Raw genomic sequence first — 14,898 nt, forward strand, 5'->3', positions numbered from 1 at the left:
CGTTTCTTGTGTCCGTTTCTACTACAACTCTCATTTCTTTGGCCTCCACTTTGCCAATTCCAACCTTATCAAGTCCAGTTTGTCAACTCATGCTTTCTTAACTCTTACTTTATCAGTTCCAGCTTCGTCATCTTCTGTGATGAGGTCAAGCCTTGGAAAAAGTTTGAGTTCACTCAGGAGTCAACTAGCTAATCAAAGATCTCTTGTAGCTCCAAAGCAGAGAAAAAAGCTGAAAACTATAGCTACCAAAGTTACATGTCCTTTGGGGACAAGCTCTGCCACAACAAGCAACACTAGGACTTCTACCTTTTAAGCGGAACTATCTCTGTGGTTCCTCTGAGTAGTAATATCTCCATTGGCTTGGTAGGCTGTGGGGCTTTGAATGTCGACCCATTTCGAAGTGTTTCTCATTGCGGAGGTGGTACATCCCTTTCATCTTCATTCTTCAAGCAGTGGTATGTCTTAACCATGTTTATACTTGTTTTGACATGCACCAGAGTGTTGCAGGTTCACCTAACAAATTTTTACAGTGGTGCACGTGCTACCTTTTTCTACTTCTCTTGCTTCTTCAAGTGCACCTTCCTCCTCCTCCACTGACAAAGGGAAGGAAAAGCACTTTCTAGGATCGATTGTAACCTCGCTATTCCTATTAGTGCTTCAAGCCGTGACACAAACAACCAGCGCAGCTGAAATAATTGGAAGCTGGACAGGCTTAGTTGCTGAACAAGCCTTTGTTTTTCTTCAAATGGTGAGGTCTTCGAAGCGGACCAATACAAACAGCTTGTAGGGGAAGCTGTTAAGAGGGAGACCAGACTGAAGCAGGAGGTGACCTGTTTGGAGGGAGAGAGCGACGGGCTAAAGGAGGATAAGCTTGAGCTTCAAGCTAAGGTTAAAGAGTTGGAATGCTCAGATAACAAGCATGCAACAGAGTTGGCTTCTCTGAAAAAAGAGCATGAAAGTGGTCATTGTGATTAGCGAGTGCTGACCTTGCAAATTGGATTTGAAGGGTCATCTCATTGGGAAATTCAAAATTCATTTCCAAATTGCCAACATGAAAATAATAAAGCAGATGTGCAGGCACACTTGCTGTTGTCTTCTTTACCATGATTGCCTTATTGCTGCAATATAGGAAGTCAGATTTTCAAGAACTGAGGTATAGCAACCATGAGTTGAATCATGTTGTCGCTTCTTGGTTGTGAGCAGCTATTGACGGGGTCAGTTAGATTACTAGAAATGGTGGCCAAATTAACATAATCTATTGAATTGAAGAAGTTAATTTCGCGTGGGAAGGAGAAAAAAAAAAAAAAGGGTCGTCTTTTAGGTTGATGCTAGTGTCACGGTTGGTTTGTAAGCAGGGCATCCCATGGTGTGGAGCATGGCACCTCTAAGTGTAGTCAGAGGCAGTAGATGTGACGGGAGGCCTCCAAGGGTTCGAACAATGGCGCACCCAAGGGCCTAGAGAGGCTTAGGTGTAGGAGGCCAAGAATTGTGCACAACGAGAAGGAAGAGCTCGGAGCGAGGCAGACACATTTAGAACATGTCGGAGGAGCGTAGAAGTTGCAAAAAAAGTAGAGAAATCTGAAGAAAAGGTCGGATCGTTGTGGAATAAGGTAGAACATTCTGAAAGCTCAAGAATACAGTAGCTTTATACAGAAACATATAGGCAAGTGTAGAATATTCTATACACTCGATGTAGACCATCCACTGTAATTAATCTCAACCATTGGATTGAAATGGCTTGGCCTTACTAACATTCTCCCAAATTAGAGAGCTTAGAAGGCTTAGAGATAATGAAACTCATAGATTTTTCAGAAATGGCTCAATTCAATTTTTAATTATAAAAAAATATATATATTAATGTCATCCTTTCTAAATCAATTATTACATAAACATCATCCTAGTAACCCAAATTGTTCAGCTAGATTATTGTAAGAATCATAGCCTCGTGAAATATCAGCTTGGAAATAGAAGCTTTCAACTCCTTGTGAAATGTTGGTAATGAAGTCTGGATCTACTGGTTTAGTCTTTTTCTCTTTTGTGCTCACATCTGTTTCTGCATTAACTGAATCTGTAGAGGATTGAAGCTTTCTTTTTGATCGAGCACGCCTATTCTGAAACCAATTATATACATTTGTTTCAGAGATTGGACCATGTTGTTCTAGTTCAGATGCTATCTCTTTGATTTTTTGCTTGCTTGGTGTTCCAGTTCCTTGCTTATATATATTCTCAAGAATTTGAAGCTGCAATGCGGTTGGAGTCCATCGCTGTCTAGCAGTGATCTTGTGCCCAACAGAGGCTGATATTGGATCACAATATAGATTTCCCAACCTTATACCTGAAACCAAAACAACATTATTATTGAATATAGAACCAAGGCAGCCAACATAAGAAAAGTCGAAAGAAACAAAAAGAACCCAAGGAGAAAGAAAAAGAAAAGAACCAGTAAAATTGTGGTGGGCAGACATGGATTTGTGCAACTCAGCAAGCTGCTCAGAAATGGCGGAATAGGCAACGATCTGTTTCCTCAGTTCCTCTACCTGTTCATCTGTCATCACTTTCCCACAAACCTCATTTTGAATTTGATACTGCAAATAGTCTTCTCCTTGTTGGTGGTGATGTTGCATTTCTTGATTCTGCCACTCCATTTTCTCTCTATCAGCCCCTCTAGTTTTGGAATCTCAATTTCAATTTATAAAAGAAAAAGCGGCAGCAAATATGGTAAGTAAATAGATACTTTCAATAGAAATTGAGGAATTAAAGGAGCAAAAAGCTGCATCAATTAGCAAAGCAGAATCTTTGTCATTGCGTCTATGGCATTATAGTGCCGGGTTGCGCGGTAACTCTGTAAACTCTTTAGCAGTGGCCAATCGCAATCCTTGTAGCCGTCAAAGGAGGGTCAACACGTTAGAAAATTTTGGATTTTAGTTTCCAAATTAAAAAGGAAATGACTAAAGTTGAAAATCCAATCCATAATTTCCAGTTGTGTGCTCTACCTCCGCGAAGGTTTAATTTTTAAAAAAAAAAAGAAAATTGGTGACGTGACATCAAAATCCCATGGATGAGAATGAATTAATGGGCAAATTTGATATTTTATATGTTGGGATTTGATTGCATCATAATAATACCCCAATATTATTTTATTTAAATTCAATTTATTTATATAGATTACTTATCCATATATTTCACTTTATTATTCACTTAACTTTTAAGTTTTTATTTAAAAATATTTTATAAATTTAGTAAGTTTGGATATTTGATAATTAATTTAATTAATTTGCAGTATAATAATAAAATTTGGATTTAATGCCAATAATAAATAAATTTGGATTTTAAATATAATTTACATATTTAAATTTTAATTTTATAGAAATATAATATATATATAAGGTTGTATTTTTTATCTCACGCGCAGCTTTAAAAACTCACTTGATAGTCATGTAAAAAAATAATTTTGTAATAATCTAGAATTTAATAAAAAATTATAAACGGTGTTAAGAATTAGTTTAAAATAAAAATTGTTAAATAGTAAAGAGACTAATTTTCAAATGTACCTATTTTAACTTTTAGGTCATCGCTCATCACAAAAAAAAATATAATTAAATTAAATGTGTCCATGAGCCAAGTCAAATTAAATTAATACTTAATTTTTTAAAATAAATTTTAAATTTAAGCTTGACTCTACCCAAGCACAGCCAATAAAAAAATCTAAATTATATTTTAAAAAATAAAATATATAAAAATATTATTTTATATTAATATTTATATAAATTTATAATTAAATTTAAATAAAAATATTTTTTTAAAAAAACATTTAATTTAAATTCCAACCGGCACCAACTTCATCCAAGCTTTTGCATAAATAGATATAATGTGGTATTGTTAAAGGATGCTGTCAGTATTTTGCCTGTTAAACTTGTCTTATTATTGGCACCTTTTTCATGCATATTTTAGAGGATTTTTAGTAGCAATTATTAGATTGCACCATCTTCAACCACTTCTTTGAAATTTTTTAATGTCATCAGCTTTCTTTTACTTTTTACTTATTTACTTATTGAAGACATCCTTAAAGCAAAAATTAATGGGATATACATTAAGGAGATGGAGCGTATCTAAAGGTGGCAGGGGCCGACATGCTTAAAGCAAAAATTAATGGAATATACACCTATACTGATTAAGTTTAAGTAGATGGGGCGTATCCAGGGGTGGCAGGGGCGGCCCCCTTAAAATGAAATATACATATATATATATAGCAAAACTGATTACTATCACTTAAAAAATTATTGGTAGTCTTCAAGTCCATTTTACTATATATATGCAGCAAAACAGAGCAGAGATTGGATAAATGCTGCCTCCTATCTATTGAATAACACTTAAATGGTGGCATAAATAGGAAAATGATTTGTTAACTCTAGAATGCCTGATTCTTGATTAAGCCAGATAGAAAGGAAATAAACATGGAGTACGTCAAGCTCCATCACTGATCAATTTTTCAAACATTACAAATTTAAACATAGGATAGTAAGTACCATAGTAGCACATTAAAAGCAAAAAGATTCAGAGTGCCTTAGTAATCCTTGAGCATCAAACATCACATAAAGAAAAAAGATAAAAGGAGATATTTAATAAAAGTTAAATAAAGTCTTCTTTGGTTTTAATTTTCCCCTTCTCATTTCAAAATTTTGTTAAGGTACAATAAGTATATTATCTTACATATTGTTCATCAATAGTGTTATCATAGAAGCATTTTGCCATCATCAAACCTATGGGGCACTTGGTTATCTCACACTTAGTCTTTCAATGTAATTCTTTGCCCACTTGTTCCAGAATTTTGTTAGGATACAATAATGGTATCTTATACTTCATTCACCAATAGTCACCACAGGAACATTTTCCATCCTCAAAATGATGAAACCGATTGTTATCCCTAACAATAATTACTCTTCCAGTACACTTGGACATAAACTTGATTGCTGTATGACAATCACCGCAGATGCGCAAGTTCTTCATAACTCTAATTGGCCTATCTGATGGAAAGGTAATGAGCCCAAATGCAACAGCTAGTCTTTCGCTATGATATCTGATTGTCTGATTCTTTTCTTCGCCGTTTACTTCTCTCAACACAAAACTTGTGTCCGCAATATAACCAGCTCGTTCCATTTCGTCTCCTAATTCCTCTAATTTTCTGTAAATTTCTTTTGCTTTGGCATTGGACCTATCCCCAGCAGCAAATGTGTGAATCTTATTTCCCTCCTCAACCCAACTCAAACCTGTCTCTTTCTTAATCCCTCAATCTCTAAGCATCTTCCGAGCTTTGGCTGCATCCTCATATCTCCCAGCAGCAGCATAAGCATTAGATAATAACACATGCAAACCTGAGCTCACGGGTCCCAACTCAAAAATCCTATCAGCAGCATAAGCTGCCAATTCAGTGTTCCCATGAAGTCGACACCCTGTTAAAAAAGCTCCCCAGACAGACTCTGTCGGCCGAATAGGCATCTCCCTGATGATTGAAAGTGCCTCCTGCAGTTTACCTGCACGACCAAATAAATCAACCAAAGAAGCGTAATGTTGATCACCTGGCTCAATTCCATACTCCTTCATTAACTCAAAGAAATGTTGTCCCTTCTCAACAAGCCCGGCATGGCTACAAGCATAGAGCACACACAAAAAGGTAATAAAATTCGGTTTGATCCCAAGGCCTTCCATCTGCTTAAACAAATCAAACACTTTCTCTGTTTGTGAATGCTGAGCACAAGCAATCAGCATTGCATTCCACATCCCAAGATTCTTAACACAGGCTTCATCAAAAACCCGGTAAGATCCTCCTATCACTCCACACTTAGAATACAAAGATATCAAAGAACTGCCAACGAAACTTGACATATCATAATTTGTTTTAAAGCACAATCTATGTATCTGCTTACCTAACTGAAGCAGCGTGGAATTAGCACAAACCTGTACAACACTCGAAAAAGTAAAGTCATTTACGTCCAGGCGTTCATATAAAGCTTGTTTGAACAATGTCAAAGCTTCCTCAAACTCACCTAACTGTGCATACCCATATATCATCCCACTCCAAGAAACAACATTTCTTTGAGGCATTTCATCAAACAAGTTCCTTGCATCCTTAATTTTCCCGCATTTACCATACATGTCAACCAAAGAACTCGCCACGAATACATCCCTATCATACCCAGTTTTCAAAACCAAGCAATGTATAGATTGGCCAATATCAGACCTTCCCAGAATCGCACATGACTTAGTAGCGCTAGGGTAGATATGATCGTCGGGCCTAATGTTATTAACAAGCATTGTCCGGAAAAACTGGATTGCAAGGGAAGGGAATTCATTTTGAGCGAAAGAGGAGATAACAGAGCTCCAAGCAATGTATAGATTGGCCAATATCAGACCTTCCCAGAATCGCACATGACTTAGTAGCGCTAGGGTAGATATGATCGTCGGGCCTAATGTTATTAACAAGCATTGTCCGGAAAAACTGGATTGCAAGGGAAGGGAATTCATTTTGAGCGAAAGAGGAGATAACAGAGCTCCAAGTAGTGGAGCTTTTATGTGGAGCTTCGAAGAAGACTTGACGGGAGAAGAGAGGGAGTTGGTTTTGGAATAGAAGTTGATGAGGTGATGAGATATGAGAGGGATGGTTTGAATGCCTGATTTAATGATGTGGGCATGGAGTTGGAGACCCTTTGGGAGGGACCTTGTGTGGGTTAAAGAGAGGAGTAGGTTGCAGATGTTTCTGTAGTTTTGCTCGAAGGAGAGTTGGTTTAAAGGGTTTAGGGGAGGTTTTGGGGTTTCCAGGGAATGAGGGAGGAGCATTAGATCGGTTTGGCAATTTTGGAGATTTGGAGTGAAAACTTACTTGGGCCATTTGTATACTAGGTTTCTAATTTTTATTTTATTATTATTTAAGTTAAATTAAAAATTTTAATATGTACAATTAAATATTTGTTTCCATATTAAAAACGCATAAATTTGAAATTATACATATATTTAAAAAATTCAAAGAAAAATAATAAAAATTAAAATATTTTGATATGATAAACTTGGATAGTTAACTAATTTATTTAGAATTTATTTATTATTTTTTTATATTATTTAAAAATATAAATTTTAAAATTTTTATAAATATTTTATATTTTAAAAAGTATTTTAATTTTTTGTTGAGAGAGATTAATTTATTTATCTTTAAAATTGACAGAAACTAAAGTGATATTTACACAAATCTATCAAATTCAAATTTATTGTGATAAATTTATTTTAACGTAATTCATTGTAAATAAATTATTTTTTATATTTAATTTGTAACTAAATTAAGTGTATCTTATTGGAAGAGAAAAACAGCAAGCTGCAGCGCAAACTCAAAATTTTCTAAAACAAAACAGTCTTGTCTTTTTCCCGCAGCTCTTGTCTTTTTCACCCCAGGGATTGCTATATCCGACCAAAAATGCTAAACTACACCCTATAACTGAATTCCTAAGCCATTTAAACCCTACTTCATCTTTCTTACCGAACCCAACCTTAATTAACACTTTATTTTTTCTTAGAAGAAGTAAGGGTTTAAGCAAACTTGAAAATTAATCATAAGCGACAAAAACCTCTAAAAGAATTCAGCGACATCATTCGAAATGAATTCTTTTAATATTCGACGACTTGTATTTGCTAAAGTGTAGTGAGTAATAAATGTCGGATGATTATCCAATAGAAATCTGACAGGTTTTGGTATTAAGTTTTGAACAGACTAATAAAATTTTCAAAAAGTTCTAGAAGTTTAATGAAATTTTGAAAGAAAAAAAAAATTGGAGTGTAAATAAAATTATTAAAATTTCTGTGGGGTTATTGAAAATATTTGAAAATTTAAAAAAAACTTAATTTTTTTAAAAAAATTAAGAAAGTATAATGAGAAATCAAAATTTATGGTAGACTAAGGGTTAATTTGGCAATGCTTTTGAAAAGTGTTGTAAAAAAGTGCTTTTGAGAAATAAAATGTCCATTTTAGACATGTTATTATAAAGTAACAAATATGTATTTAAATAATATTTAAATTAATTAATATTATTATATTTTAGTAAGAATATAAAAAAATTATTATAACTTCTTGTTAATATTTTAATATATAAAATATAAATTTTAAATATTTTTAAGCAATAAATATTAATTATTTATATAATTTAATTAGAATATATAACTATATTTTAAATATTTAAATATAACTATTAAATATTTGTAATTAGTATTTTAAAAATTATTTTTTATTTTTAGTTAATGATTAATACATTTGTAATTAAGTACCAAGAAAAAAAAAGAAAGTACTATGTTATTGAAGGGGTGAAAAAGTAATTAAACATTAAAAGTACTTTTGAGAGAGGAAAAGTTAAAAATTTTAGCTTCTCCTTTTCAGAAGTGCTTTTCAAAAGCACCTCTGAAAAGCTAAAAATTTCAGCAAAAAACAGCTTGTTCTGCACAGTTTTTCTTCCAGAAGTGCTTTTGGAGCCAGAAGTGCTTTTGAAAAGCAATATAGAACTGGCCCTAAGACTCCCTAGCCTATCGTAACGTTGGGGACAAATTCATTAGCTCATTTACGGTGTGAAACTTTAGTTATAACAGATGTATGAGATAAAATTAGACTTGTCCATGAGTCAGATCGGGCCGATTTTAGATTGGGCCTTGTCAAAATTTTAGGTCCATTTGATTGACTTGAGTTCGACGCGAAAAATAATTCTAAAATTTTGCTTAAACTTGATTCGAATAAAAATGTTAAAATCCAACTTTGCTCAACCAAATTAATTTTTTATATAAAAAATTAAAAATATAATACATCAAAAATACTAAAAACATTAAATTTAATACTTACAAACAAATTTAAAAATATTTATATTTAAATAACACTAAGATAAGAATAACTTAACAAGCAAATGCTTCTAAAATAGTAACAAAACTAACAATAAAACAAGAATTATACAATATCAAACAATAAAAACAAAATAATAATAATAATCCAGTAAAATAGTAGCAACACAGGTAAAAAACAAAAAAAAAACTAAATTTTTTTATCTATTTGCAAATTCGGGCTGCTACAAAAAAGCCTTAGACAATGCACGACTCATTTTTAAATGAACCTTGTTTTTTACCCAAATCCTCTCGCTTTTCAGGCGGACCTTAGCTAAATTCCAACTAACAATTGGAATAGATGTAGATGTGAATTTACATAAGCTTTGGCAGGAAGGAAAAAGAGCATGAATCTGAGGAAGATAATCAACTCAATGATCAAACTTTGAGGATGTAGTGATGACAAAAATATTTGGTTCCCTAGTTTGATTCAGCAACTTCATTATTTAGACAGGAAAAGAAACACAAAGGCAGATTTCATATCATAGTATTTATTTTGAAATATCCATGGATTTAAAGGAGGAAATTCATGTAAAAGATGAGGTTGAAGTTTACATTAGAGAAATGGAATATTTATGTATCTAGGTCAACAAAACCATTGAACAAAAGAAGAGAGAGATTCACCTAAACTATTATGAACTACAGCAAAACCCACGCTTCCAAACAAAAATATATGCTTACTTAAACTTCATAAAAAAACAAATCCTAGAGATTCCTTGTGCTCCACTAGCACTCCATATTTCATTTGCCATATCAATCAATCAATCAATCGTACCATTTCTTTGTTTCTTTTGGAGCCCCACCTCACCTTGCATTGTTGGGAACCCACTGCTTTGATACAAGAAGCACCAGGCTAATTGAAAACCACCACCGTCTATGAATCTCACTGACCGGCGATTGATCTGAGTATATAAGTTCTGGCTTGCTGCAACTCATTTATCAATCATGTCAGGGCTTGTGGATCTTGAAGCCGAAAACTCGTGGGATGTAGTTTTGAGTTGGCTTTTGAGGCTTTAAGTGCCCATATGTCATCAGAAATAGATGTGGAAATGTTGTACCGAAATATGCTCCGTCGATATCTTTGTTTATGTCAAGGAAATTAAGCGGTAAAACAAAGTAATACAACCATGATCTGGTAACAGGAAATAATAGAAAGAACTGAAATATCATCCCAATGGTCGATTCCTAACTGCGCAGAAGACAAAAAAGAAAAATCAAGACCTCTTACAAGCCCAACAACATCATGGAAGGGCGTTTGTGAACATAGACTAACTTCTATGCCAAAACTGATAGCAGGAAGGTATGAGATTCATGAGCACGGGCACGGGGTACCCTTAGCATCTACTAACTTCGTAATGTTGTTCATCCAAAAAACGACTTAAAAACCGTAAGGTTCTACAAAATCCTATTGAGTTCATAATCTTTGAGATGGAACAAGGGACGTATTCACAATGCATAAATAAAGGAAGACCAAAAGCATAACATCATCAAACATAGATGGAAGACAAAAACTAACATATGAAAGAATCTACCGAAATGCATAATAATACCAATTCAAATAGTAATGAATAAAATTAGCAAAAAGAATCCCAAACATCGTATTAATCCTCTAGGATAAAAGAGTTTTTTTTATCAATGTTGATCCAAGAGATCCTATTTATTTATGCATGAAATATTTATATTATATGTGCAAAGAATTAAGTAGTTTTATACGCCATAGTAGATAGAAAACTTAATACACAAAGACAAGGTGCATTATCCAACATGCAAGTATGATTAGTTTCGGGTAGCTTACCTAGAAAGAAGTTGTTTAATCTTTACAGGATGTGTTTCATATGTCTCAAGCATAATATAGGAGAAAAACCGAACAAAGAAAAAGCCAAAGATGAAATGGTAAGGATACTGCCTTGATACTTGGATCGAGGGTAATATATATCTTCACATTTTGGGCAGTAGATTTTCACAGTACTCGAGCGAGGAATATCTGATTGACCAACTGGAAGACAAGGTTGTCCACAGCAGCAAACTCTCGGGCATCTTCCAAAGTCATAGTTTTTGTACTTCTCCAACTGAAATAGAAATTTCAAAGTAGAGTTTTGTAAACAAGATATGAAGTTAACCGAAAGAAAAAGAAAAAAATGACAGTGATTATTACCATAGCAGACATTCCCTTGCTAGTTAATATGTAACGGACATGTATAAGACCATACAACATCTCAGCAGCTGATTCAACCAATTCATTTTGTTCTTCGGTGAACATATCGCCTATAAAACCAAAACGCATCTACTTAATAGTAGGAATCAACACACAAGATGTTGGTTGAGTAGAAATGATGTAGGAGCCATACATTAAAAAATGGGACAAGAAAAAATCATTGATATGCAAAAGCACAGCAAACAGACAAACAATGACATCGATGCTAAACAACATTAAAAACAAAAGCAAGTGGCTAAATGTAGATATAAACATTGTAAATGCAAACACATGGTAGGAAATGCTTCAAACCACAAGGCTTACTATCATTTGCAATATGGACCTTGAGGAAATACCAAATCATCTCCATGACTTACCATGAGAAGATTCAATGTCCAAAATCAAATCAAGTGCATAATCATAATACGGAACTTGATGGCTCAACCCACAAAGATTAAAGTCATCTTGGATGTATTCATCATCAACTTCACAGAAAAACTCATTGCCTCGCAAATTGCAAAACCACGAGATCCAAGATGTGTCATCTCCATCAGAACCGCTAACATCCGATTCTTCAGTGTCCGTTTCAGATTCCTCTGCAACCAAAGGACAAGAACTTCACATTAAATTACTTGCATACTGATCACAATTAGCTTATGTAAAAACACTCCAAGAAGGAAACTTATAACTAAGAATTATAATTAGCTTAGAAAAAAACTGGTACTAGGATTTATCTTTTATGCACAAAATTTTGCTTATATACAAATTAGACACACATATAAATAATAATACAGCCCACTTACAAACACCTCTAAGCCAAGATCTCAAACATTTCGCTTTCACAATGCAAATTGCAAATACCCAAGACGTATCAGCTTAAATAATTCAAAAAAAAAAACTCAAAACCCAGATCTTGCTAAAGAAAATGAATTGGAAAAATAAAACTATCCAATGGGCTATAAAGTAAAAGAAAGAAAACAACAGATAAACCAACTAACCATCGGAACATTGGGCTTTAGAAAGAGCCGTAGAACGCGAATCGCGATGATCGAGCTGAGATTTGCCAGTGGAAGTTGAAGGCAAAGAGGATCTCTCTTTGTCTTTGCCGTTCAAGCCTCTCGAAGTGCACGGCGATAACTTCTCTAGATGCTTATCCAAAGAAGCGACTAGGCGCTTCCGATCGATTAGCTCCGATTTCGATGAACCTATTCCTCGATCTCTATGACTATACATGATTTCTTTTTCCTCTTTTGCACCTCAAGAATTTCAAAAAAAGGTGCGAACTTTATTTTTCACTGTCAATGGAAGGACAAAAAATTCAAGCTTTTTGGAGATGGATCGGGTTGAGAGAGAAACCCTAGAATTGGGAATTTGGGGGGGTTTTGTGGGGATTGAGGATGACACGACGACGTTTAAACGAACTACACTTCAAGGATAGCTCGCCTCTCTGTGTCTCTCTTGTCGTTGCTGGTGGCTTCACTTGCTGCTCTCTCTTTTTCTTTTATTTTTTCTTTTTAATTTCTTTTTTTTTTCTCGGGATATTTTTTTCTTGGATTCGTATGGCCCAAGCCCATACTCAAGCCTCTCATGAATTTTTTTGCATTAAATCTTTAAATTTTGTAAGGTAAAAAGTCCTCTCAGGTCCCTTTTAATTTCAAAATTAGGAAAATTGGTCCCTCTGACAAAAAGAGCAATTTAGTTCTGTTAATTTCAGAAATGAGCAGCTAAAACTTATTTGAAGAAATGGTTGAAGGTTTTGCTTGAGATTTGGATGACACAAATTGAAAACAATTAATCATATGTAAGAAATTGGCACATATTTTTTATTAGGGATAATATAATTTTTGGTCCTTGAACTTGATAAGTAGGTCTATTTTGATACTTGTACTTTTTTGTATCCATTTTGGTACTTAAATTCGGTAACTAAATTCATTTTGGTTCCTAAACATAAAAGTTTAATGATGTAGCATTCTGAGATTGTGCCACATCATCACTTGAAAATTTAAAAAAATTATATAAATTTTCAGGTGTTGATGTGGTACAATCTTAAACTGTCACATATAATGTTCTAATAATTGGACAAGTGGTTAAACTGATCAACCCATTGTTTCCTGATTCAATCAGTTTGATTGGTTCAACTACTAAACCAACAATAATTAAATAAATAATTAAAATAATTTCTGATTCAATCGATTCAACCCCTTTGTTTGGACCAATATATCGGTCGGTTCTCAATCCGACCAACCAATCTAGTTATGTTCCAAAAACATTGCTCATATTATGAAATCTTAACAAAATCCGTAACAGCCTAATTTTCAATGGTGTCGAAACAGTGATTTGAGATCACTAAATTCGACAAATGAGTAGGAAATATTATTAATTTAGTGAGTATAAGTTAAACGTGAAGTTAGGAAAAATTTTGAAATAGTGAATAGTGTACTAAAATATATATATTAAAATAATTAGAATCGAAAACAAGGTATCGAGACCTCGGGAATTTTAAATCAAGCCATAAATATTTTTTATTAAAGTTTCGTCAAGAAATTTTAAAGTACTGATAGCTAATCGAACAAAAAGGACTAAATTGTATCAAATGCAAAATTGTAGGAAATGATTAAATAACTTAAATGATAAAAGAAAGAGGGTTTAAAAGGAAAATAGACCCAAGGTCTATTTGGGCTGGACGGCAAGGGCATGAAATCAGCAAGAAAATAAGGAGAATTAAGGGCAAAATTGGAAAATTACAAAATTTACTTAATAAAGCTAGGACTAAAGTGGAATTATCTAGATTTCTCTTTATTTTTCTGCATTCTCATCAGAAAAAACACCATGGAAGAGTTCCCTTAAGCTGGTTTTTCATATTTTTACTGCAATTAAGTTCAATTCTTGATTATTTCTTGAAATTTTTGTGTTTTTGTGACTTTTACAACTAGGTCCACTTGTTGAATTCATTAGTTTTTGATTCTATGAAAGAAATTGAAAGTTGCTATGAATATGTTTTGGAAGTATATGATGATTTAGGATGGAATTAGAGCTTTAAATTGTTTATATACTGATTTTATTAAAAGAATTGAATAGAAAGTGAATGTTTGGGACCTAAATTGTAAAAGAGTTTGAAGTTAGAGTTTTATGTGGAAATTCTGAATTTCAATAGTTATGAAATAACTTATAATGTCTAGGAAAAGTATTAATTGAGAAAATTACCTTAATTTAGGGGTTAATTGAGCAAGGACTGAATTGTATGAACTGTGAAATTTGGGGCAAAATGAAAATCAACATTTTGCACTAAAACAGTTTTGGACTGTAGCAATAGTCTAACTTTGAAAAATTACCAAAAATTTTAGAAATCGGATTAGAGAATGAATAAAATATAAAATTAAAGCTTGTTGAGTCTAGTTTCTTATAGAAGAAACGGTGTAAGCAATGGAATTGTAAATCATGAGATATAGTAAGTTTTGTGAGATAATGTCAGAATGATTTCGGGTTCCCCTGTTCTGACTTTGGAAAATCATCAAAAATTGGATAAAAATAATTAGGGGCTTAAACTTATATTTTTAGAATCTTGAGTGAGTCTATTTTCAAGAGAAATAAACGGGAACATCATTCAAATTCTGTACTAGAAGATAATTAATTTTTAGTGAAGAAGGGTCAGAACTGTCAGACAGCAGAACATGGGAAAATTTAAAGAATAAACTGTACTTATTGGCTAAACCAAAAATTCTGAAAATTTTATGGTAAGAATATATATGAGTCTAGTTTCATCAAAAATTAGAGGATCTTAATTTGGAGTTCCATAGCTC

At 33.3% G+C, this 14,898-nt stretch overlaps 2 protein-coding genes and 1 pseudogene across 2 annotated transcripts; all 3 read right to left on the bottom strand.

The window, feature by feature from the left end:
- Positions 1–1,828: 1,828 nt before the first annotated feature.
- LOC107926157 (WUSCHEL-related homeobox 8) lies at positions 1,829–2,830 on the bottom strand. The gene is made up of 2 exons (XM_016856959.2): positions 2,441–2,830; positions 1,829–2,335 (listed from the first exon to the last, which is right to left on the bottom strand). Exons 1-2 carry the CDS (start codon positions 2,643–2,645, stop codon positions 1,893–1,895), a joined length of 648 nt encoding a protein of 215 aa, XP_016712448.1. The 5' UTR covers positions 2,646–2,830; the 3' UTR covers positions 1,829–1,892.
- Positions 2,831–4,647: 1,817 nt separating this feature from the next.
- On the bottom strand, positions 4,648–6,842 carry LOC107926141 (putative pentatricopeptide repeat-containing protein At5g52630; annotated as a pseudogene).
- A 2,572-nt stretch (positions 6,843–9,414) lies between these two features.
- LOC107926305 (casein kinase II subunit beta-1) lies at positions 9,415–12,586 on the bottom strand. Its single transcript, XM_016857137.2, has 5 exons — positions 12,097–12,586; positions 11,476–11,694; positions 11,060–11,169; positions 10,808–10,973; positions 9,415–9,983 (listed from the first exon to the last, which is right to left on the bottom strand). The coding sequence occupies exons 1-5, from the start codon at positions 12,329–12,331 to the stop codon at positions 9,853–9,855; spliced, it is 861 nt and encodes a 286-aa protein (XP_016712626.1). The 5' UTR covers positions 12,332–12,586; the 3' UTR covers positions 9,415–9,852.
- Positions 12,587–14,898: the final 2,312 nt, after the last annotated feature.

Source organism: Gossypium hirsutum, chromosome A08 (assembly GCF_007990345.1).
Source record: "Gossypium hirsutum isolate 1008001.06 chromosome A08, Gossypium_hirsutum_v2.1, whole genome shotgun sequence".
NCBI lineage: Eukaryota > Viridiplantae > Streptophyta > Magnoliopsida > Malvales > Malvaceae > Gossypium > Gossypium hirsutum.

Coding starts and splice junctions, on each gene's coding strand:
- LOC107926305 (XM_016857137.2), bottom strand. CDS start 12,331: ATGTATAGTCATAGAGATCGAGGAATAGGTTCATCGAAATCGGAGCTA. Junction 11,695..12,096: donor TAAAGCCCAATGTTCCGATG/GTTAGTTGGTTT, acceptor CTTTGGTTGCAG/AGGAATCTGAAACGGACACT. Junction 10,974..11,059: donor GCAAGGGAATGTCTGCTATG/GTAATAATCACT, acceptor TTTCTATTTCAG/TTGGAGAAGTACAAAAACTA.
- LOC107926157 (XM_016856959.2), bottom strand. CDS start 2,645: ATGGAGTGGCAGAATCAAGAAATGCAACATCACCACCAACAAGGAGAA. Junction 2,336..2,440: donor TGCCCACCACAATTTTACTG/GTTCTTTTCTTT, acceptor TTTTGGTTTCAG/GTATAAGGTTGGGAAATCTA.